Raw genomic sequence first — 25497 nt, 5'->3', positions numbered from 1 at the left:
GCTTGTTTGTACGACTATAAATATCCCACTGATAATCCTGCTGTTGATCAAGCCACTAAAGTGAAGCCTTTTATCGTATCAATGAACCTATAAATCTTATCTGGTGGGCCAAAGGTTTTTTTCATCAGTGACACACGGGGTAAAACAAGATGCTGGACTTCAGTCTTCAAAGCCCCGAATCAGCCGACTCTGTACAGAAAATGTATGTGTCCCCATTTCTACTAAATATGTCTGTGGTCGTCCAGTTTCCTTTTGTAAATCCCAGATCTGCTTGTTACTTTTAAGGAATACACAGTTTAATTTGCTCTTTTAAAGCTGCTGTGTATTGTGTTCTGTCAGAATGAGGTCTGGTCACATGTACTGCACAACTTTGTTACACTCTTACTGTCCTTTATCTGCTTCCTGCTTCTACTCAACATACATTTAGTATTTAGCATCTGCACTTCTACTTACTGTGCATGTTAATATATTGGGTTTGTTGAATATGGCTCATTGTTATGCAGTAAGTCAAACCTGCTTAGCTCCACCATGACCAGCTACAATATTAAACAAAGCTTAGTGGTAATAATAATAATAATAATAATAATAATAATAATAATAATGATGATGTGTGACAGTGTACTATAACAGTGCATTCCACTTGAATAATACTTTAATATAAATAATAATAATAGTTTGCATTATGTAAATAAGTACTGATCCCTAGTAGCATTTTTCCAAGCAGCAGCACTTCAGGTTCTGGCTCCACAGAATAAACAACGTTTGTTAATTTGAGTGTTTTCTGACATTTTACTACACAATTAAAAACAATGAAACAACTGAATGAATCACAACAGGCTGGAGACGTTGATTAGTTCGTTAATAAAATTATGTAGACAGATGTGGACTTATGAACATCTGTTTCCCGTCTGTGCGTGCGGGTGTGGCAGGACAACTGGCGACCTTTGAACCCTGACACCGGCGAAGCGGGCGGCGCCTTTTCAAACTAAAACTTCCTCTTTGCAGGAAACTGCATTTTCGTCAGATCAGTTGTTCAGCTGGTAATTATTTATTTCGGTTATCGTTACTTCTCCGTTACGGTTTGTTCTGTTAGTTAAGGTAGTTAGTTAACACCTATAGAAGACGGTAACTCACGAATGACCGTGAACGTTAACTGACGTTAAAACTAGTTACGTGTCAGACTCTGACGTCAGAAACGTTAGTTTACAGACGTTAACATGTTTCAGCGTTAACTAGTTAATGTTCGACGGTGTGAAGTTGTATTTTCAGCAAAATACACGATACTTTCTGACTTTATAGTAACTTTAATCATAGCTAGTTATATATAATAACCATAGTTGTATATAATAACCATAGTTGTATATAATAACCATAGTTGTATATAATAACCATAGTTGTATATCAGTTATACCTATGACAAGTACTCAGGTGTGACTGACAGCTCATTAGCTCGCTGCCTGCTGTCAATTTACAATACTAATATAGTGTATTGTTGTAGTATAAGTAGTAAGTTGTACTGTAGTATGGTTGTAGTATTAGTAAGTTATAGTGTAGTATTGTTGTAGTATAAGTAAGTTGTACTGTAGTGTATTGTTGTAGTATCAGTAGTATAAGTAGTAAGTTGTAGTGTAGTATTGTTGTACTATAAGTAATATAAGTAAGTTGTACTGTGTCGCTGTGTGTTTTCTGCAGGACATTTTCTGTCCTCTGGTGTTATCTTCAGTCTACATCTGCTGGTCCTCAACAATGTCAGGTGGTAAGTCAGACTTATACAAATACTGTCTTTGTTATGGTAAAATATAATCTAGTTAATATTTATTAAACGTCGTCCTTCCTGTTTAACTTATAACATCAACATGTGTGGATTGGTCTGAGTGTCCATCTTCCCCATTTGAATCAAGGCCATGGGTTGTTTTCTTAAAACAGACAAACCTGATAAAAGACTTTTAAATACTCCTTTTGTTTCTGTTTCATATCATCAAATTCAGTTTATCATTATTGTATCTAATCATCCATCCATCCATCATCTATACCCCCATAGTCCTAACCAGGGTCCCAGGGACCTGCTGGAGCCTATCCCAGCTCTCTTTGGGTGAAAGGCAGGGGTCCACCCTGGACAGGTCCCCAGTTCATCACAGGGCCACATAGAGACAAACAACCTCACACACTCACACTCACTCCTATGGACAATTTAGAGTCACCAATCAACCTGACATACATGTTTTTGGACTGTGGGAGGAAACCAGAGTACCTGGAGAAAACCCACACAAGCACAGGGAGAACATGCAGACTCCACACAGGAAGGCCCCTGATGGGTTTCAAACCAGGAACCTTCTTGATGTGAGGCAACAGTGCTAACCACTAACCAACCTCATCATTGTATTTTCATCAAAAATCTCATTTTGAACTGTATCTTGAACGTTTCATTGTCGTCCATAGCACAGTGCGAGCATGTAGTCATCTCAGTTGTTTGGTGGCGTTCTTACATGAGCGCCATGAGTTCCATGGCTCATGTGTGGTGAGCAGTGTTGTGGTTTGTCTGCTGTGTGCCAGACTTATATTTAGCAACGTCAGCCTTTAAATGCAAGGTGTCTGTAATCTGATTAGAGAAAAGTATGTTTTGTTCGGTTGGAGTTGATTTTTCATTTCACATTACCTTAAAAAGTACGTACATTTTTTTTTTTTCGTGATGTGGTCTTTGCAAACAAAATGCTGAATTCCATGAGCTCTGAGGGAGTGAAAAAAATCCCCCAAGCAGCCAATGACATGTACGGTGGTCTCATTTCTACTAAAAGACTGTGCAGACAGAAGGCTTGGCCAAGCAATAGAGGCAAAGATAAAACCAAAGCAGGAATAACGAGAGCTACCAGGGACATAATCACAGCAGCCTTTTGTTTTCAGGTAAGGGCCCTGAGAATGTGAGTGATTTGGTTTGAGCTAAATCTGAGACATATTTCTGATGGGGTAGTGAAGTGGGCCTCTGTTTTTTAGCCTTTGCTGCTGCACCAGATGGTGAGCGTCAGCTTTCTCAAAAACTAGGTCACATCACAGAAAAGGCTGGAAACAAGATTTTTTTTTTTACTTGACAAACGTAGGTCTGGACTTTTCCTCCTTTCCTCAGCTGTACACTACATTTATGTTTGGACGATGCTGTGAAGTTACTTAATTGAAGGATGGAATTTCAGTTATGTGATGTCTATGTACAAACCACTTTAAAATCTTTAGAGCCTGGTTTGCTCAAGTTGGTAATTGGAGTTTTGTCTTTAGTTAATCTCATTAATCGTAACAGAGAATGTCTTTTAAATTGATTAAAGATTAGGGTGATTGGTTTGAGTGTTTTTAAGTTTTGTCTCAGCTTGTTTAGCCCCACGTGTATGGCTAAATATCTGTTTATTAGCAGTGTCTTAATATTTTCATTTGCTTTTAGCAACGTGCTTCAGTTGTACCATCATCTCAGCTATTCCCAAGTGTAATTAGGAAAGTCAGTAAGACCAGAAAGCTTTGTACAGTAGATCTTTGTGTCATCTCTGCTGACTGTGCCTCTATATTGTTGTGCAGCATGAACAAAATGATCACAGATCATATTACCAGCATAGCGGGGCCCTTAACGAATAAATATAGATTTTTAGAGTCTGTTGAATTCTAGATTTGCTAAAATGAAGTTGCAAAAACAGCAACAGCAGCATAATGTTTTTATACCACTAGATGGGGATCTTTACTGTTTATTATGCTACTGCTGCTGTGTTTACTGGGGTATTGATGGGAAACAAAAGGCGTACGGTACAATGTAATGGCAGTTTTAGATATTCACCTGCTCCAGTAATGTGCAGAAGATGTGATGCGGTTTAAAATATGTGTTTATTGATCTGTCATTTTGGCTGAAAAAGGGTATTATTTTAAAAAGCATGACATAATAGTTGATGAAACTTTCGATCAAATCTGAAAGTTTAATTTTTGGGTTTGGCGGTGAGTGTGTTTTCATTGGAGCAAGTAAAAAAACAATGATCGGTTTTGTTTATTGTACCTGATCAGGCTCTGCTGGCTCTTGGAAGCCTGTGTGGCTGTTTTGTCTGTTTTAATAGTAGAAAATGCTGCTAAAGTACAGATGACAGAAAGTGCCACACATGCTGCACTTGTCATGGTTGCATTACTGGCCCTTGCAGGGCATTGGTTGTCACTATTTATAATACTTCATGTCAGGTGGGCCTGTGCTGTGTGTGTTTGGGCTCTCTGTCTCCCCTCAGAGATTTCCAGCAAAGAAGATTGGGAGTCCACTAGTCAGCTTACACACTAAGCTGTTTTCTCTGCTTCTACGCACTGACCATTCAGGATTCCTGCTTTTTTTCTCACTCTCTGTGATTTGGATTCTCCTTTTTTTTTTCTCCGGGCTGAATCCATACTCTTGTGATTATCTAGTGTGTCTAGTTGCTATTTTTAAATGAGTGGAAAAACCTTTGTCCTTCGCTCACCTTGGCACTTGGCTGGTGTGGTGTAGTCGGTCTCCGGGCTTGCAGGCTGTCATGCTAGCTACACACTTTGGTCTGCAATGCCCTCATCTCCAGCTGTTTTCCTCCGCATGGGCTACAGGAAACTAATTTCTTGGTTGCTAAGGCAACCAACAAAGATGGCCCCCAGCAGGAGTCGGGGAAGCCTCGGGCTGTCTGTCAGCCCGTCGCTGTGTAGCTCGTCTGCTGACCTGCTGCTGGCTGGGAGGAGGAGCCAGCTCTGCGGAGCAGCTACTCCCTGCCCAGTGTGGCTCCTGCTGACCCGCTACCTCACCATGAGACAGAGCTCCAGCAGTAGAGCTGGTGTTTCTCTCTCCCTCTGCTGGCCACTGCGCAACTCTGACTCACTCTACTCCTGTAGTAACAGGAGCACAGGCAGCAAGATGTCATCCTCCTCTCGTACCACTGATGGACAAGGGAAGCCTAAACCTAAATCCCCATTCCGCAAGAGGGGGAGTCTGCAGAGCACCACCAGCCCTGGTGAGTGTGGGTGAGAGGGGTCCCATGGGAAGGCTGAGGGAACTCTGTTGTATGAATGGGGAGAATTACACAGATGCTTGTGCAGAGCTATTTAAAATACCCATATGGCTCCTCAGTGGCAGTAGAAAAAGAAACTGAGTTTACAGAGGTGGCGGCAGCTGTAAGTCTAGTTTGTTTCTTGGTGTTGTTTAAAAGCTTTGGCAGATGTTATATTGTAGTATTCATCATTCATGCTGCTCTGTGGGAGCTGTTCTGCACTAATATAAGATAATACATTGTTAACTATCCATCCATCCATCATGTGTACCCCCTTAGTCCTAACCAGGGTCCCAGGGACCTGCTGGAGCCTATCCCAGCTCTCTTTGGGTGAAAGGCAGGGGTCCACCCTGGACAGGTCAACTAACTATTTGTTTATAAATGGACAGATGGACAAAAGCATAGTGTCTATTCAGAACATCACACTGTAATAGTGAAAATAGGAAAAAACGCTGTAAACTCATTGGTCATTATTGATCCATAACTGAAAGAAATGTTTGGCTTTTTGTGTATTAATCATTGTTTACTTAACAAGCACAGCCTAACACAGTTATTGTACCAGAGGTAATCAGTACATTTATGTTTTTTAAATAACATGACAATCTTAAGTCAATTCTTATTTAGTAACAAAATCAATACATTGATATGATGAATATATTTTAATGCAGACAAACTTAAGCACATTAAATTATGGATCTGACTCTGGTTGTACTGATTTTACTGCCAGGTTGTCCTGTCATACATCTACATATACACCAATGTAAATATTTATTATTTCTTCCTTTGGATTATTGGCATTTCTAAAGTGATGTCCTACCCTTAGTGGGCCCCTTCTCCTTCATCTTGTTAAAAAACAAAACAGTTTATCAGGGTTTATCATGGGTCTACTGGTAATGGACGTTCCTTATCTCGTCAGCTTGAGTTAAACAGAACAGTGGGATCGTTTTATCTTACTGCTTCACCTCATCATGACGCCAATACTCCTCCCAAGGGTTTTTACTTTGTTCAGTACAATATCCAGCGACCTTTAAGAAACTGTCGTTATGTGAGTGATATGTACAGGATAAAGTTGAATTCTATTTGTAATTTTATTACTGCATTTCATCCTCTCCATAAGTTTCAGGTGTGATGTAATGATATATGTTTAACATGTCAAAGTCAAAACCTGACAACTTGCAGCAAAGTTCATGTCACAGAATTTATTAAAATTAATTTCCTGTATGTTTATTTAAAAATGTGGGTTTAGCTCTTTATTTACTTACATAGTGGTGTTGATTCTAAAGGCATACACATGGATCTTAATCAGGACACATATTCATAGCTCTGTGACTGTCTTTGAAATTTCTGCTAACTGGTCTCCATAGAGAGCAGCTAGAAAGTTAAACTGGCATTTTAATTGTGAAGCAATTCAATGTTAATATTGATTTTTAAATTGAAGCTACTGCCTTGGTGTGCCATAGCCCAGAACAAATGTTGGGAGTTTGGAGGGATCCAGCAGTAGATCTTATAGCAGTTACTCACATTGACACACACTGGCCTGTATTTGCTGAGGGAGGCTGTCTTTGCTGCAGTAATAAATAACTTAGAGGTCTCTCCATCCATGCAGTCATTTAAGTCCTCTCAATTAGCCGCTTGGCTGAGCTCTCTGCGCTCCGCTGTACGAGCCACATGTAGGCTACCCATTACAATACCTCCACCTGACCAGGCCGACCATTAACATTCTTGCTGTCATATTGCGTTTGTAGAAAAATGTAACTGGGCTGCAGCTTGAGCAATTGCCAATTTAACCAAGTCATGAACTTGAGGTAGCAACATTTCCTGTGTTAATCCTCGTCACATAACCAGAAATAGCTCTGACATCTCTGCTGTGGTGACATCTTTTCTGTCAAGAATCTTAGAAGGTTATTTTTTCCCATATAAACTTGTGGCCCTGTCACTTCTGTGCATTTGAAATACGTCTCTTATATAAGTGTTGATTCGCTGTTGGAAACATTGATTACTACATCTGCAGGACTGTGTCTCTGCCTGCAGGCTGTTCTTTCTCACTGGACTCTGCATCCCATGAAGCAGGTTATGCAATGCTCCAGCTTTGCAGCAAAACATATGACATGACACATTAAGGCTTAAGGCATTAAGGCTTTCTGACTCTTACTGGCCTCCAGCCTCGATAGACTGATTTTCTTTGTCAGTGCAATCACCATTTGTATGGTATTATGACCCCTGCCTCATTACATGGTTTATACTACCTACTGTGTACTGTATGGTAATGGAAACTGTGCAGAGGATTCCAGGCATGTACATTTCACCTTCTCTGTTGTCCATATTTATGCATTATTCATATTTTTCATTGGGTGCTCAGCTTTGTGTTACATGACATGCACTCAAAGACATGAACCACAGCAGTCACAACCAGAGGAGATGGTCATCTGAACTGTCAGCTCCACATGGATCTACTCACTATAAATGTTGGCTGGTTACTGGTTGGCACTTCTTCCAAAACCCAGCCTCCCCACCACTCTGGTTCATTATTAACTAGATACACTGTTCCTGTAAAGGTAAATTAAGTGTATTCTGATGTCATGACTTGCCTCAGCATGTGGGGTCTGTAACCTCTGGCGGACTTTGTTACACTCCTGAATCATTAGGACATCTACACATTCTTGGCCTACGGACTTTAGCCTGCACAGCTGGCAACCCCTGTTCCTGCCGTCCTCACCCCACCCACGACCCCTGCAGCAGATAGAACCATGCGAACACTGGGAGTCCCTGGCCCAGCTGTTACATCACACTGTAGGTGTTACCCGCTTCTAACTCTAAAAGACAAAGCAGAACCTCGTTGTCACTGTGCAGTTGATCTGAAATTTAGGGATTGAACGAGCAAAGAGACATTTGGGACTACCCACAGTTTTAAAGGTATGGCAGTAATGACTTTTGTATCACTAAACAGTGCTCAGGCTGTGTGTAAACCTGTGGTTTGGTTTGGTTTGGTTTGGTTATATTTGAATTAAATTGAATATTTAGCATTTTTTAAAAGTCTCTTCTAACAGCACATTGTAATAATACACTGAATAAGTACAGTTCTGCATTTTCCCATCTCGTCACTAGGGGGAGTCTCTAGAACAAAGTTCTGCACAGACCATCAGTCTGTGGCTGGTTGTCAGTGTCTCTGCTCTGCAGACCAGTTTGCTTTGTGTCTGAGTGGAACATTCCTTACTTTTCTTCAGCTATGAATAGATGATTTGCTTCCCATGTTACCGAGCCAGTGTGTTTATTCTGGAAAAGGGATTATGGGTCACTAGGAACCAAGGCCTTGAACGCTATCTCACCAACAGGTGGGTCTGTTTTGATGCAGTTAGCCAACAGCACCATAATATCTGCACTCATCACCGTACCATAAACACACACACGTTGACACACACAGCTAGACTCAACATCATGCTGTTGGACACGTCGTATCTCACTGAGGTGGTTTGCTGGCTGACAGACTGTGCTTATGCCCGTGATTAGCAGGGGTTGTGTTTCATTGCTGAGGTACAGTTGAGCATGCTGCTCTGCCCTGACTGTGGCCTCAGCATGGCTCCTAACGAAGATCCACCTCATTTGATCACTGATGAACCAGCGTCAGCTGATGTTAGTCGACCTCAGTAAATCAGTCGCCCACAAAACCCTTGTTCATTTAAAGGTCTCCCAGCTCATTCTCTTGCTTTTGTCAGTAATACGTGCAGACACATGCTCAACACACACTTGCATACACAGTTTACTGATTATGTGAGACCATTGAGAACCAGCGTTTTTGGGATAGTGATGAGGTGTGGACTGTAAATCAATAGACAGTATGCAGCCACTGGTCCAGCCATAGAGGTGAACAGTTTTTGCAGTTATAATTGTTGAACTGTCCTTCATTGTTCAGTACTGGGTGAAATCCAGTAGGAAATGTTTTCTCTTGTTGTGTTTGCATCTGCACATTCTTGTAGACCGCTGAAATGGAAGGTCTGTTATAAAACTTCCAAAGTCTGATCTAACCTTGATTCAGAGTCTTTAGTATTTATAGCAGCTCTGCCAAACAAGTGTTTCTTTGAAAAATGCCAATCCTTCCTTGGCAAAGCAAGAACAACAGTTCTCAACACAGTTTCCCCAAGTACAGACGGTGCTGAGGTGTTTTGAGGTGTGTGCATGTAGGAAACAGGATATAGGCCTGTGTTAGCAAACACTTTCTCTTCTTAGTGCCATTGATCTGTCACACACCTTTTGACTCAGACACACAATACCAACCTCCTGATGTGTGTTGCATGTTGCATGTGGACAACATCAAATGACATGTTGTTTCTCTTTGCTATATTAAGATAAGATGAGAGCTGCGCTGACAGAGGGCCAGGAGGTATGGCGACCAAATAGGACTGTGGATAATCACAGAGGGTTGAGTGAGCGGAGTGAGAATGTGTCCGTTTGGATCTGTTTCTTCTGGACTGTGACCATCATTGTGCACGTGCACTAGCTCTGTACCTCTATAAATGTGTTTATATGGCTATAAAGTATGTGTTTTGTGTGTATTTGCGGGCTGCAGGGAGGATTTATTGTTTTGAGAACATTCCTGATGGACTGAGACACAGCATCAGCGTGAATGCTGAGAAACCCTGAGTATTTTTCTTTGAATGTGTGTCCTGTTTTCTTCACGTGGGAATTTTTGTGCAGGCTTAGATATTAGGTTTTCTTGACATCAGCCTTGACAATAATACCAGCTCTGTGCTCCTGTGGGAGAAAGTAGTGCAAAATGGTGCATGGTTACTCTCCTACGCTGCTGATTTGTCTCCTGGGAAAGAGCTGTGTTGAACTCAGATGATTACGCTCTGGGGTTGAAAAAGAAAACAACTCAGATGATTTTTTAATCTACAGAGATGCTGGAATTGGGTTTGAGTTGCAACAGCAGCCTGTGTTGGTTCGCTCACTGTGCTAAGATCAAAATAGGCCACATGTTGGGCTCTTCACACTATGTTCTAGGTTAGTTATTCACAAACTGTTCTAAGTTAGAGATTTTTGAGCACTGCAAATGCATCAGTTTATACTCATCAACGTGCTAAAGTTGATTTAATCTGTGAGATTAATCACACTTCTGTTATAATATGTGATTCCACACTGATGTTTTAGAAGAAATCACATTTTAAATCGCACTGTAAATCTTTGAGACCATACCAATGCATTTAAAAAGTTTTTAGGTCAAGTCTTCCTTGAAGCAAAACACTTAAAATAGATTGTTGATTTGTGTTGGTGCAGTTAGACCTCAGCTGATGTGTAAATGTCCTGACCACTCAGTACACAGTTATGAAAACATCACTGACCACTGCATTTTTGCCTCATCATATTATAGGTTGCACAGCTAGAGCAATGACAGCACTGGATATCTAGGTCAACATGTTGTCAAACACTGGGGATGATGGGCAGATGTTGATTGTGGTTAGTATCTGATATTTCTGCAGTGGGGACGGTATCACCTGCTGTTTGAATTCATATAAAACCTGTTTGGTCCATTTTTGTTCTCAGCTCTAAACAACTAGGAATAAACCCTGCTCTTACATCACAGGTCATGGTCCAACACATTCCTCACCTTTTTGCAAACTTCATGCAGTCGGTGAGAGGAATTTCACATTTCTCTGTGTTGCTGAGCTATAATGAAAATAGGTCCTGGTCTCAGATTTAAAAGACTATTGTGCTAGTGAGGCTCTGTGGCTCTATGTCTGTCAGTCAGAGTCTGACTTGACTTTACAGTAGATGCAGCTGGGTCATTTTCATATGATGATGTCACATGAAAATGAGATTCGGTACAGAAATCGGTCCCTGGTGTGGCTCGTGTCTGCTTTTGGCGTCTCTCATAGTAACGGTTGTGGGTTTCTGTGCGTGCCTGTATTTGTTTGACCTTCATCTGGAAAAGTTCTTGTTGATCTTTGCTTTTGCTAAAAATGGACCGTAAATAGAGGCTTAGCAGATGTCTCGTGTACTGTGAAATCCACAAACAGGCCTTCGTCATGTGAGAGAGGAAGTGGTCTCCTTTGGCCTCATGTGATCAGTGGGCAAAGTCCCATGGAAAACAACATGTAAATAAGTTCCCTTGTATGTACGTGAAGGCATTTCCACAAACACAAGTGATCACGCTGAAGTTAAATGTCCGATTAAAACATCTTGAATTAAATCAGGGCAAAAAAAAAAAAACCTCAGCTAGACAAACACCAAATAGCAATAAAACATGAAACCACAACAATAAGCCATTTGAAACTACAACTACATATAAAACAAATTCAGTCGTAGAGTTAAAATTATTACATGTACTAAAAATGTTAATCTGCAGTAGATCACGTCTTTAATGGACGTAATTATTCTTAAATACTGGCAGTAATAAAATAATGGAAGAAGCTGTTTATTCATGAATAAGGTAGGAGGTGGAGGAGAAGTGGGAGGGGCCAGGGATGCAGGGCCTCTCCCATCTTACCGCACAATACAGCCTCATTGTCCTCCCCTTCTCTGCCACGTGGTATGTTCCAACCCAGTATTTAAATCCGGGAGCTTGAAAGCTGTGCTGCTCATGCACTGAAAACCAGTGTAATCCAGGAAGCAAGTGAGAGACAGAGGCAGGCAGGGGAAAGAGAATCAGGGGAAAGAGGGAAAAACTGCCTCACCAGCAGAGAAACAGTGTGTTAGAACAAGAGAACAAAGAAAAGGAGGGAGGTCCTGTGTGATCCTGGTGTTAAAGCAGCTGCTGTTTCGGACCAAGAATATTCTGTCTCTCTCCCTTTCTCTTTGCTGTCATTCTCCTCTCTCTTGCACTGTACCAGTGGGGGAGGGTGCATTAGTCGTCCCAGGCCTAGTTACATGTCCCAGCATCCCGCAAGAGCTCAGGCAAGGCCACTGCAGCCGTAACGGAGACCAGACAGGGGGATAGAGGTACTGTAACCTGTGGTGATTATTTATTAATAGTGTCTTATACTGTACTCTGTCATATAAATACTTATTACTAGAAGTTTCACCAGTTCTGTATTAGACATGGTACTAACCAAAATATTGCAAAAGCAATCTCATGGTGATACTTTACTGATGGTGCAAGTAAACACATTTGCTGTGTTTTGTAAAAATCTGACCTCATGCAGGAGACAGAAGTATAGAGAAGGGGGGATTCTCTTTCTGAGCAGAATATATCGTGTGTTTGTTAGTTTGATTGGTTCCCATGATGCTGATCTTAATGTGTTGGAAATGTTATTGCATAATCTCTAATCTCACTGTTTATTTAAGTTTAATGATTTTTCTTTTCTTTTTCTTTTCATACATTACAGAAAATGTGCCAGTGAGGTGCCACTGAAAAATATCTAATTCAGAATTAGGATTAGAGATGGTCAAACTGCTGGGGTCTTAGACGTCCAGCTGAACACGTTGACTTTTCTGGTTTTTATAAGTGTGTTTATGAAAACCAGCTTCCATCTCCGTTGTGTGTTAGTGTGTGATGGCAGTGACGAGGGACACCTGTATTGCTTCAAAGGCTGTTTATGTAGTACTGAGAATTATCCTCTTGGTTTTAATGCGTGACCTGAAATGCATTTTTGTTCCTCTATCAAACATTCATTACGTTTTATCTTAAATAATCAAATAATGCCAGATCTCTTTAGTAAGTGAATTTATAGTTGGTAGTTTTTATCTGGCTAATTGCATCTGCCATCTCTCCTGCATCCTACATGCAGAGTACTGATAATATGAAACCCTAAAGCAGAGTAGAGGTTTATTCTTACCTGTAGTTGCTAAGGAACATGTGAAGCACATGTCATCACTCTTCTTCTAAATACTGGAGCCACAATCACAGGAGACCAGAAACTAAAACACATTATTATAGGACACATACACTGGCACATGTTGATGCCTGAGATGTCTGGTTATACTTGACTTTGAGCTTTGTCCTTGTGTTTGCATTGGTTCAATCAAGTAGTCCGATCATTGTAAATATAAATAGATGGTCCTTTTTAATTAATTTTTCTGTGTCAAGGTTTGAAAGTTGACCTGATCGTGCTGGAGTGAATGTGCCTCATTAAACATGGACATGTACATGTGGTGAGCTGCGTAACAACAGACAGAGCTGGGCAGTATTTCAGTGTTGTGATGTTTCAATCATTATTTCATTGTTCTGCAAATTCCTATTGTCAGAACCAACCTTGTGATGTAGTGAAAACACTGTTTTTGATACTGGGGTAATGATGCCAACTGTGCTGCCCTACTTCCAGCACTGTTTATATTAGCTCTGCAGACGACCTTCTTGCAGTCAGAATTCATCGTGCTGTTAGACTGAGTGTCATGGGGCAAAGCTACTACGGCATGATTTCTTATTTTAAGAAGCACACTGCCTGGTCCTTTGTTTTTATCACTTATGCTTTATTTGTGCAGAGGTTGGACAAGAGTTGATCTCTGTAGGTGCGGCAGTGTGAGGCCACGTGTTCATGAAAATGGCAGTTACCTTGAGAGTTGTTATTGTGGTGAGCAGCCTCATTTGACGTCGAAGGTTTGTTTTCAGCACGTCACATGATCCGTTGGTTATTTGGTGATATATTCAGGAAGCGTAGTCTAATTACATGGAAGAGCTTCCTTAAAGACCAGGATGGAATAAATGTACAAATGAAACTGGGAGATAACTGACTCTGCAAGTCGGGGAAGTGCTGTTCATCTCTACAACAGCCACATTAGTTAATTCTCCCAGAGCTGTCATGTCAGTAGATGGCTCTGCAGGTGGGTCTGGGGTTGAGGTAACAATGTGGGGTTTATGGAACGTGGTGTTTGTTGTTTCGTTGTCAAAAAACACTTGATTTCATGGAAATAGTGTATATACAGTGTTTTGTTTTACCCCTTCAGCATGTGACCTGCTGTAGAGTGACATTACCAGAACTGATCTGCTGCACCTTTGGCCCGAGAGCCAAGGAGGAGGATTGTATTGATCCTTACAGAGCAGAGGCAGCTCCACAGACACAAGACGATTCTCTCTGGTAGGGTTCAAACACACAGGTGGTTGGCGAATGTGTATACTCGGCTCACACACGTTATAGGTAAAGCTTCTATATGTCAATAATTCTCACTGGTCTAAGCAGTTAACTCAGAGCGGCCACACGAAGATGGAAGGGTTGAGGCTTTTCATTCTAAAATAGACATCCACACACACAGTAAATGGTGTGTTTGAGGTTTTTTTCACTAGTCTTGAGTGCCAAAGCACATTCTCATGCAACCTGCATCTGTTCACTAGTTTGAAACGAAGACCAACCTTTTTTAGCCAATGCTTCATTGCCAAAAACGAGGAAATGTGCAGCATTTGGTTGTGAGGCCTGTGTTGATCTTTGCTCTTTGTCACAGAGGAGCAGCTAAGGTTAAACTTGTCTTAAGTCTCTAAGTGCTCCATAGCTCAATGATGGACTCATTGTCACAGTACAGACGTGTGGTGTTTATCTTTGTTTGGCTCATTTTTGTTGTGTTTACTTGTATAGAAGTGTGTTGAGGCTCCGCCCCCCCCCACTGCTGTGATGCCACTGAGATAAATAGAGTCGAGACTCCTGGATTAACAGACATCTGTGGTGGAAAGGTCGGAGGATTACTCACATACTATACTGGGAATGACTGTGTGTTTCTGTGCACTTGAAGTCCTTGTCCATGTGAAAATGCAAATGTACCTGTGTACATATGTGTGTATGGTATACTTATGTATGTAGCATGAGAGGTCAATACAAAAAGGCCACAGAAGTTTGAGGTACTTTAAAAACAGTATTGCTAATGTGTGTTAAATCAAGAAGACCCACAAGTTATTTTTTAGTAGAAAAAGAGTCTGTCGTAAAGATTTTTTCCTTATCGTAAATATTTCTTTACATTAAATGTTTATGTAAGAATATCAATTAATTTTGACATATGCTGTAAATTCCAGCATTAGCTGAGGCTGTGATCATATGTGTGGATGCTCAAGCACTTTGTTTGACCTTTAGCATATGGTTGGTGATTTCAAATTTCACTGCACAATACAGAAATGTTTCACAGCGTTGTGCCAGTACATTACAGTACATTACAGTGCTGAGTTATTCCTAACTCCACTGCCGAAGCAGATGGCAGAGACTAATTGTCATGGGCCAGACACAGCTCCAATAATGACACCAATTACAGAGGACAGTGAACACACCACTCCCAGAGTCATAGCCTTATTACGAGTGGGCAAACTTACGGTGTGTGCACACGTAACTGTGGAACTGTTTGATGACAGCTCTCTTTGCCTTATATACAGTAGCTGTCTTTATAAAGTGAACGGGAATCGGCAGATTCTCAATGGACCCTTGTCTTCTGGTAGATCTCTGTTGTGTCTGACTAGCATCATCTGTTTCCAGCAGGTCAATGGTGGGGGAGGCCCCGTGTCACTCGCAGGTGTTTATTTTACACACGTGTCATTGTGTACATGTGAGTCCATGTGAAGCTTTTTTAATGGTGTGCATGCCCATGTGTGATTGAAGCGACACAGTATCTGCTGGTCCAGCTGTCTGTCCTTAGGTCGACACCTGTTCTTGGACGTTTACAAGGATTTTCATATGCCCTGCCACAGATTGCAGCCGTGGTCACCAGAGCTTATCACAATCAGAAAAGTGTAATCGTAGTTACAGTTTGTCTCAAGAAGGAGAACGCTGGTGTCCTCTTTCTATTGTTGGGGCTCGTAAGATCAATTATGTGTTAGAGTAACTTTGTGTACTCAGCAAATGTGTACTCCTATTGTTTTTAATGATGAGGAGTCTAAACTACTGTAAATATAGACTGAGACTAAAATCATAGCTTTTTTCACTCAAACCACCACCAAAATACCTTCCCTTCTAATTTTAATGGTAAGAGTTAGTTTTGTTTGCTTTTACATATTTGTCTGTCTCAGACTGTGAAATTATGGGCTTCTTTCAGTTAGCGCACATTACACCTGACGCTTTAATTGCAAAACAAGGCTCCACCGTCTCTGAAAGTGAAGACTTTGTGATTAATAATTCATGATTCTGTAGTCAAGGTGACTCCATGAATTACTGTAACTCTACCTGTGTCTGGTTACAGATCTGTGTGGTGCTTCTGGACCAAAGCCCCTCAAGACCCAGCGATCCCTTCCAGGGACACCAGTTTCTCTCACACACTACCCGATCGACCTGCGAACATCCATGGAGGAAAAGTTCAAAGAAATTGCTGAGGTAAAAAGTGAAAATCAGACAGTTAATATTTAACTTAATACTTTTTTAGTTCGATATTTTAATCTGTTGCTATTGGCAGGTTTGAAAATTACTTAACTAATTCATAATAAAGCAGTAACTAATAAACAATGTCATTTCAGTGACTTCTGCTTTGATTATCATTAATTCATCTATTTTGATTATTAATAAATTCAGAGTCCAATATCTTCCAACTTTAAATACGAGATTGTTGGTTGATTGTGTTAACGCCAGGAGCTGTTCACGCGCAGCATGACAGAGAGCGAGATGCGGAGTGCCCCCTATGAGTTCCCCGAGGACAGTCCCATCGAACAGCTAGAAGAGCGACGGCACCGGCTAGAAAGGCAAATCAGCCAGGACATTAAGTGAGAAAAAGCAAAGCCACCACACACACACACTCCTTCCATGATCTCAGACAGATCCACAGAGTCTTGCATGCTCCCATGCACTTGTGGGCTAACTAACAATGAGCAATGAGCTAACTGGGCTAGCCAGCAGCTGGCAGCCGTCCTGGTGTTCAGTCTACGTCTGCACAGACTATTATGAGGAGGTGGGTTCTGTCTGGGTTGTCAGGGTCTTAGCTATCTGCGCCACTAAACCAATTGTTTAGGTTATCTGTCACGCCTCCTGCAAGCCCCCTGTGGACCAATCAGGTTGTAGCAGTACTAACTGATGATATATTTCTGTTTGTGTCAATTACTTTGATCAGCTAATATCTAAAGCTTGGTGTGTATATGTATAAACATGCGTATGTGTGTGCTTGATGTGTGTGTTCGTGTTTGTTCTCCTGCGTGTACTTGGTCTCTCGGTCCTTCTCTGTGCTTAATCTCATCTCACTACCTCTGATACCCATCTGCCCCCTGCCTTGCCCACACTATCTGCGCCGCCGCATTTCACCCCTAGGCTTGAGCCAGAGATCTTGCTCCGCGCCAAACAGGACTTCATGAAAATCGACAGTGCTCCAGACCTAGAGTGAGTGAGTTCTGCTCCAGTATGTATGTTTTGTGTAGTGGTTTTCTCTTTGGTTCTTGATCTCTATTTTGCTTGCTCGTTCTCTTAGAACTGTGCATGGCAAACACTTGCCTGACATTTAATGTATATTATCAGTAGCATATGTTTTTCAGTGTATAGTCTGCTAACCTAGCAAGTCTGGACTTGTATAAGTACTTTCCTTCAGAACCATTGACAGAGGTTGTCAGCATATTGAGATGGAGTGTGTCTTCCCCCTGCTGGTACTTTATAACTGTTCAAATCCTCTCCCCTTAACTCAGACATGACTTCCTGTGTTTTCCTGCTAATGAAACATTGACCTTCTGTATTCTGGTCCTGAAGCGGTGCTGTAGGCCACCATCTTATATATCTAGCAGTTAACCTCTATGTGTAGTGGCTTTGAAAAGTGTTTCATACTTATTAGTTCTGAGTTGATTTGATTGAAAATGTATTTTATTTTATCAACACCAGGAACCTGGATTGAGTTTAGATGTAGGAAGTTTGGTTTTATTCAGTTTAGAGAACTAGAAACATATAAATATGTGAAGGTTGCTCTTCTGCAGGACAGAACAGAAACTGTTTGCCTTAATGTTAAATGCTGCCGTGCATGTCACTACTCAAAGCTACAATCAGCTAATTATGTAATGTATTGTCCAAAGGATTGATCATGAATAAAAAGAAAAATTAGTTTTTTCTCTTTAAACATTTACTTTGGTTTTGTAGTGTTAGGGATCGTGTTTTGATTGAGGGCATCATATACCTATAGCAGTTGGACCTTTAATAAATCTCAGCAGGAAAGGATGTTTTAAATTGAAGGGCTTTAATGATTTCCAATCTGTACTAATGGCCAACGCTGTCAGAACATCTGTACCAACACCAAACAAAAATGTTTTCTTCTCCTTTTCTGTCAAATTCTGTCTCTTGTTTGAAACTGTGCTTTTCTGTTTAAGGTTAATGAAGGAGAAGAGCGTGGACACTGTTGATGATGGCATTATGGAGAGGGAGATGCCAATGGAGAGAGAGTACCAGCGGGTCTCCATATCTGGAGAGGAGAAGTGTGGGGTGAGGAGCCTGTCCTTAATTGTTCTCCTATGGTTTTTATGTTGTCGTAAAATGCACCTATTTTCAGAACTGAGTGTTGATATCTGTCCAGGTGCCCTTCACCGACCTGGTCGATGCTGCAAAGTGTGTGGTGAAGGCGTTATTCATTCGTGAGAAATACATAAACCGATCCATGCAGACCTTCTGTAAGACCACAGCTCACGCGTTACAGGACCTTGGGATGAAACCTCTGGATCATGGGGTCTATGATGACATAGCAGAGACGCCTGTAGATGCTGGTAAGACACGCACTTTATCACAACTGGGCGCAGCAATTGGAAAGTGTGTATCATCGTCTTTAAGTGAAACACTAACAATCAAAAAAGAACACACATGCTGAGGCAAACCGTTAAAGGAAATGAGAAACACTCCCTAAACCAGTTTTACTTTTATTGACTTAAACTGGTCAAATAAAAAAACGAGACACCGGAGCCAATCCAGTTCTTTCACCTGTGCATTTTCTGTATTAGTGATGATGTTTTTTGTAGTTTGGAAAATTGATTGTCCGCCCTTTTCCCAGATGCCCCCGTCCACCCGCCTGTTTCAGAGACGCATCCTTATGACAACCAGGATCCTGACATTATGCCTGCAGACACAGGATATGGGTGTAAAATGGTGGATGGAGTTGTTCATGTCTACACGAAGAAAACCAATATGGACAAGTATGTATTTGTACATTCATTTTTAAAAAGTGAGTCTGTTTGTATTTGTACTTCTACTGTCTTCTAATTCAGAAGCACAGAGGTGGACCTGCCGTATCCTGACCTGAAGGAGTATATTGCAGACATGAACGTTATGATGTCTCTCATTATCAATGGGCCAGTGTGAGTTTCTCTTTGATCGTGTTGTTCTTAAAATGTCATTATGATTTTAGCGTAGTGTATATTTTGAATGAAATGTGTATTCCTCCATGTGGCGTTCACAGGAAATCGTTCTGCTACCGTCGCCTACAGTATCTAAGCTCTAAATTCCAGATGCACATCCTCCTGAATGAGATGAAGGAACTGGCAGCTCAGAAGAAGGTTCCTCACAGAGACTTCTACAACATCCGAAAGGCAAGAGTCAACAAACGGAAGTGGAGACTTAAAATGAGTCATTTAACTTTACTGCCTGAACCACATCTTAATTATATTCTAATTATATATACAGTTCATAGATAGATGGATAAATATTAAAGTTATGCTGCTGTACCACACTGGGTTATACATGAGTCACATCTGTCTGTGTTGTTGTACACTGCCTCCAGGTGGACACACATATACATGCATCATCCTGCATGAACCAGAAGCACCTCCTGAGGTTCATCAAGAAAGCCATGAAGAAATACCCCGAGGAGATCGTTCACATTGAGCGTGGTGCGGGCCAGACCCTCAAGGACGTGTTTGAGAACATGAACCTGACAGCCTTCGACCTCAGTGTTGATACTCTTGACATGCATGCGGTGAGAAATGGGAAAAATCGACTATTTTAAGATATGATTTATAAATATTTGCTGTTGAAAACATGTGATAGAGTCAAAGTTTAGATTTAACAGTTTGTTTTTTTTTTCATCTTCAGGACCGCAACACATTCCATCGGTTTGACAAGTTCAATGCAAAATACAATCCCATTGGGGAATCCATCCTCAGAGAGATCTTCATCAAGACTGACAACTACATTGAAGGAAAATACTTCGCACACATAATTAAGGTTTGGAATAAACATATGTCTGAGTTTTCCAAATAATTTACACAAGTCGATACATCAGTATCCTCTGCCACTGTTCGCCCAGGAGGTGATGTCTGACTTGGAAGAGAGTAAGTACCAGAACTCTGAGCTGCGTCTGTCTATCTACGGCCGCTCCCGAGACGAATGGGACAAGCTGGCTCAATGGGCCGTCAACCATCGAGTGTACTCCAATAACGTGCGCTGGCTCATCCAGGTGCCCCGCCTGTTGTAAGTACCTGCTCTACTGTCGAGCAGCATTTAATCTCTAGATTTTAGGTTAATGAGAGTTTAAAGCTCTGGTGCTGTTTTGCTCCATTGTGAGTCTGACAGGAGTCTATTGCTCCTTAAGCAGCTTAGAGGCAGGTTGAAACTTTCCACCTGAAATAATAAGAAACCTACATTTGAAATAAATGAGTTCTACGGTTTTGAAAAGCAAACAAACGAATATCTCTGTGATATCAACAAATGTCGCCCTTCAGTGACGTGTACCACACAAAGAAGCAGCTGGCTAATTTCCAGGAGATGTTGGAGAATATCTTCATGCCTCTGTTTGAGGTCACTGTTAACCCTGGCAGTCACCCAGAGCTGCATCTCTTCCTGGAGCACGTGAGTATCACTTTAAAACTTACCCATTTCCACAGGCTGATTGTTTTGTTGTAGCTGTTTCTAACATATTGCGTCTGTGTCCATAGGTGGTGGGTTTCGACAGCGTAGATGACGAGTCCAAACCTGAGCACCACATTTTTAATTTTGACAGTCCGCTGCCTGCCAACTGGACAGAAGAAGACAACCCACCTTACTCCTACTACCTCTACTATACTTACGCCAACATGACGGTGCTCAACCACCTGCGAAGGTACGGGGCGGCTACACCTTTATCACACACAACATGAACAGTTCAGCTCACTGGGCCTCTCATCCAGTCATTCAAAGCAGAAATACGTTTCGTCTTAAATAATATTGTTTTTAAATGCATTTGCCTGAGACAGGCGGCGAGGTTTCCATACGTTTGTCCTGCGACCTCACTGCGGGGAGGCGGGGCCTATCCATCACCTGGTGTCAGGTTTCATGTTGTCAGAGAACATCTCCCATGGGCTGCTGCTCAGAAAGGTCAGGAAACTAACGCTGCCAATAGAGGTCTATTGAACATGATCATAATAAACACAGTGACATGAACGACTTAGCTCTAAATACTATTACTGAGAACAGCTGGTTTAACTTTAATTGGACTGGACTGCTTTATATTATAAATCTATATCATGATTATTATGTAATACAATAATAATACAATACTTATTATTATGCTTTATATTATGATTGAATTTCCCCTTGGGGATTAATAAAGTACTTCCTCTTCTTCTTCTTCTGCTTTATATTTTGGGAAGCATAAAGAACGTGGTCACGAAGACGTGGGCCTGACAGCGCTCCCATCATAATGATGCAGGAAACAATTACTCATAAATACTAAACCACAGATTAAAAGAACAAACACACTGCAGCACATCCGAACGATGATGAAAAGCTCATTTAGTGTGTGTGTGTGTGTGTGTGTGTGACAGGTGGTCTCAACGTTCAGAGCTGAGCTAAACAGCCAATCTGCTACTGCTAAGACGTCTGAGACAGACATGTGTTTACTGGTTTGTCTGTGTCCTTGTGTCCCCGTCAGGCCCCAGTGCTGCAGTATCTTTACTACCTGGCTCAAATTGGCATCGCCATGTCCCCACTGAGTAACAACAGCCTGTTCCTCAGCTACCACCGCAACCCACTGCCAGAGTACCTGTCCAGAGGCCTCATGGTCTCTCTGTCCACCGATGATCCTCTTCAGTTCCACTTCACCAAGGTCAGTAAAAAGGAGGTTTGTCTGGAAGGTCAGAGACAAAAAGTCTGGATTTACATTATATGTGTGTGTTTGTTCCCAGGAGCCCCTGATGGAGGAGTACAGCATCGCTGCTCAGGTGTGGAAGCTGAGTTCCTGTGACATGTGTGAGCTGGCAAGAAACAGCGTGCTCATGAGTGGCTTTTCACACAAGGTAAACTTATTTTGTGCACATTATTCCGACTTTGAGCTGAATCCAAAATATTTTTTAGATACTTAAATAAACTTTGCTGCAAATGTGGGCTGCGAACACCAGTTTAGTCGCTGGGTTTTTCATTTTACTCATATCTGAGCCTCCTGCTCATGCAGCTTCTCATAATTCCAGACTAAAAGCTACTGGTTGGGTCCTAATTATTCCAAGGTGGGGCCTGTGAGCAATGACATACGACGCACCAACGTCCCTGATATCCGCGTGGCTTACCGCAGTGAGACGCTGTCGGAGGAGCTGCAGCTCATCACTCACGCTGTGCGCACACAAGAGCTGGACGCCATTGATGAGGAGGACTCTCTTTCCATGGGCCCTCTGCCAGGACGCCACTGAAATCATGACCATTCAGTCTCCCCCCAGCATGACACTGGAGAGACGTGGTATGAGTGAAGTAATTCTGCTGTTTGTTCTAGTTATAATATAAATGTCACCAGTGGTAACTACAGAGGTTTGACACACACCGACAGAAAGCCAAGGATACAGGTGCAGCCAGAGCACTTCAGCTTTGACATTCTCCACTTCCATCCTTACGTTTTCTAAACCCTGTAATCTTGTTCGATTTGTATTTCAGGTTTTCCCTAGCTCGCTTTGTAGCCTGTTTCTGTAGCTCAGTCTTCGATGAACCGCAGGGAAACTCAGTGTTTTCCTCACTAGAGACACTTAAGAATTAGATTTTTGGTTTGTTTTCATCAGACGTTATATAACTTATTGTTATCGCTGTAGCATTTACAGAAACAACCACAACCAGCACATTTAAACTGCTAATTTTCTGTATGCTGCTTATATTCCACTATAGAATCATGCTGCTTTTCATTATCCAAATGTAATGATGGTTTATAGATGCAGTTTTACTGTAATAATTCAGTGGGATTGTTGGTGAAGGTGGGACTTGCTAAGACCACAAAGGTTTCACGTCTTAGGGCAGGGGGGCTTAAAGTCAGAGGGGACAGCGTCTGTGTGAATGCTGCTGTGCTGAGCATCAGTCACACATGGTGCTGGGGTCAGATCATTTATTCACAGTGCGACAAACACACAATTGTAATGTGAGTTTGATCGGAAAAGAGAGAAACTCAATAGCCTTCGAGTTAATGGAGAGAACGCAGACTTTCTGTGGTTGATTGCAAACATTCCTCTTTAGCTGCAAGTAAAAAAAACTGTAGAAAATGTGGATCATCACAGTTTGAGTGTGTAATGTTGATTTTTAAGCACCGCACAATAAGTAGGGGAAGAGTTCAGCAGTGTTCAGGTAGAACCCCCTCACCATTACCTCACTGTGCCATGTCCTCAGAGCCTCGTCACTCATTCCTTTCCCAGTGAGCAAACTAGAGAGTTGTGGAGTTTTTCCCTGCATGTAGTGACTGTGCACATGTACGAAGCCAATACGTCACAGTGCCTTTACATTTTAATGCCCACGTTTCTCCAGACTGTTTCCACCTTTATCCCACAGATACTGAATATTTGTCCTCAGCCATAAACAGCTGAGCTCAGTTCTGATGTTGTCTCCGCACTGATCCAACTCCAACCACCCGGCTGCATGCTTGGTGTAAAATAGCTTTTAGCTTTGAAGCTGATTTGTTTCCAGTTCTCTGGACCTGAGTGCTGTTTGCATGTCTGCATGAATAATAGATGGGAGAAGAGAATCTGTTTTTCACATCGAGCTGTAACGTAAAGCATCCTAGCTAGTATCAGGGCTGCAAACAGATTTAAACCCAGCATTGCTCGTCACATTGACCTGAGCAGACCGTGCTGGGACGTGGTGAACGCTGTTGCATGGTTCTCGTGGCATTTTATTTCACTCGCACCAAATCTCTAATTAAAGCTTAAAGCTTCAGATTCTCATTATGTTATGACACCACGCTACCTGCCGCTGGACGGGGTCCGACTTCCCATCAGACTGTGAGCTTTCTTTAATGTAGAACTGCCGTCCAGTAAGACTTGATGCCAAGACTGGAAGAGAGCGAGTCAGGAAGTGTCAGCCTTTGTTTCAGGATCTGCACCTGTTTGCTTTATAGACGACTGGGATAAGAGGAGCTTCGATTGTTGGACTTCATGTATGACGTGTATTTTTTTAAGGGCAATAGAGATAAGAGATTTTATATTTGCAGTATATTGATGTTAAGGTTTCTTGGCGTTGATCATTAGTGTTGTTAGTATTTTTTAATTAGTTAATTTGACACAATATTTTTGTGCCTGTAGATTTAATAACACAGTAGCTGTTTTTCCTTCTCATTGTGTGAGTACACCTGTAACCTCCATGATAGAAAGGTATATATGATTTACTTCAAGCCAAAGGTTGCTCCTCCAGTAGCGAGTCAAACACTGACCTCCACACACAGAAACCAACCCCCGTTCTACGTCAGTAGATGATGGAGTTGACCGTCTGGGTGTAAATAACCGTTTCAACCTGCACTGCCTGAAAACTTTAGGCCCTTCATGTTTCACTTTGGCTGAACTGCTGATTGTATCACACACTGACTCGTACTTACAGCATCCGTCCACTGACTCAAGTGTATTTACCTCTGCAGCATCGTGCTGTCACTGTGTAGCAGCCATCTTGCTGATTACTTGAGAATAGGTTTTTTTGATGTGTGTCACTTCACAGTGATGAAGGTTGGTGGTTTGCTGGTTTCATGTCGACTTCACGGTGCACGGTGCACCTGACCTGACAAATGCTAATCCGTCGTGATAGTTGCTGCTCTGTGTTGCAGCACCTCAACCATCATCAATCATTTTCTCAATCGATCAATCCAGAAAATCCTAAAATATATAAATTAGTGGAAGTTGATGTACTAAGACAGTGCAAAGCCCAAAAATAACAAGTTAAGATCATAAAAATAAAGCACAACGTCCACCCACTTGAGAATCTCCTGCACATGAATTTTGATCATTAATGCTTGAAAATTAGCTGATCATCACGAGTGTCACTGATTATTATTTTGATCATAAATCATCCTAAATAAATTAATTAATCAAATAAATAATAGCACATGAAGACAGCAGAAAGATTTTAAAAACACTGTTGATTGTTTAGAGCAGTAACACGTTGTGGACACCAACACAAACACATCAGTTACTGAACTATTTTATTCACAGGCTTTTAGTTCACTATTGAAGATTTGATTTGTGCACTAACGTCAGTGCGATGACTAGAAATATTCTGATGCTCAAGATACGTTTGTGTCAAAGTATTGTTGTTATGTTCTTCTCACTGTTTTTACCGTTAATTCTTCTTAATTTCGTGTCTGTTGTTCTGCTGCCATATTATTGCCTGAAATGGACTGTCAGTGTTCTCCAGATTCAGATGCTTCTGAGATTCTAGTGTCATATCTGAGCAATGAAATAAAGCATGCTGATTCACTTCGA

The 25497-nt window shown here is 41.5% G+C and overlaps 1 protein-coding gene across 8 annotated transcripts; it reads left to right on the top strand.

Annotated features, from left to right (window-relative positions):
• Positions 1 to 966: 966 nt before the first annotated feature.
• Positions 967 to 25495, top strand: ampd2a (adenosine monophosphate deaminase 2a). 8 transcript variants are annotated; one of them, XM_026306374.2, is made up of 20 exons: positions 973 to 1040; positions 1693 to 1756; positions 14522 to 14616; positions 16104 to 16234; positions 16487 to 16617; positions 17156 to 17224; positions 18193 to 18304; positions 18396 to 18582; positions 18864 to 19005; positions 19078 to 19167; positions 19269 to 19398; positions 19590 to 19784; positions 19901 to 20032; positions 20115 to 20278; positions 20530 to 20656; positions 20743 to 20906; positions 21040 to 21160; positions 21717 to 21890; positions 21970 to 22080; positions 22252 to 25495. In XM_026306374.2, the coding sequence occupies exons 4-20, from the start codon at positions 16205 to 16207 to the stop codon at positions 22465 to 22467; spliced, it is 2295 nt and encodes a 764-aa protein (XP_026162159.1). In that variant the 5' UTR covers positions 973 to 1040; positions 1693 to 1756; positions 14522 to 14616; positions 16104 to 16204; the 3' UTR covers positions 22468 to 25495. The 8 variants fall into 8 exon arrangements, with proteins under 8 accessions (XP_026162156.1, XP_026162157.1, XP_026162159.1 ...); XM_026306371.2 differs by lacking the exon at positions 14522 to 14616 and having other exon boundaries at positions 967 to 1040; XM_026306372.2 differs by lacking the exon at positions 14522 to 14616 and having other exon boundaries at positions 969 to 1040; positions 1693 to 1753.
• The last annotated feature ends 2 nt before the right edge of the window (positions 25496 to 25497 follow it).

This window comes from Mastacembelus armatus, chromosome 5 (assembly GCF_900324485.2).
Source record: "Mastacembelus armatus chromosome 5, fMasArm1.2, whole genome shotgun sequence".
NCBI lineage: Eukaryota > Metazoa > Chordata > Actinopteri > Synbranchiformes > Mastacembelidae > Mastacembelus > Mastacembelus armatus.
The sequence above is the reverse complement of the archived record's forward strand: the minus strand, read 5'-3'. Positions and strand labels throughout refer to the sequence as shown.

Bases quoted from the DNA above. Each gene is read 5' to 3' on its own strand.
- ampd2a (XM_026306367.2), top strand. From the start codon at position 4,547: ATGCCCTCATCTCCAGCTGTTTTCCTCCGCATGGGCTACAGGAAACTA. The intron at 16,235-16,486 runs GTAAAAAGTGAA...TGTTAACGCCAG, and splicing joins AGTTCAAAGAAATTGCTGAG to GAGCTGTTCACGCGCAGCAT. The intron at 20,657-20,742 runs GTGAGTATCACT...CTGTGTCCATAG, and splicing joins TGCATCTCTTCCTGGAGCAC to GTGGTGGGTTTCGACAGCGT.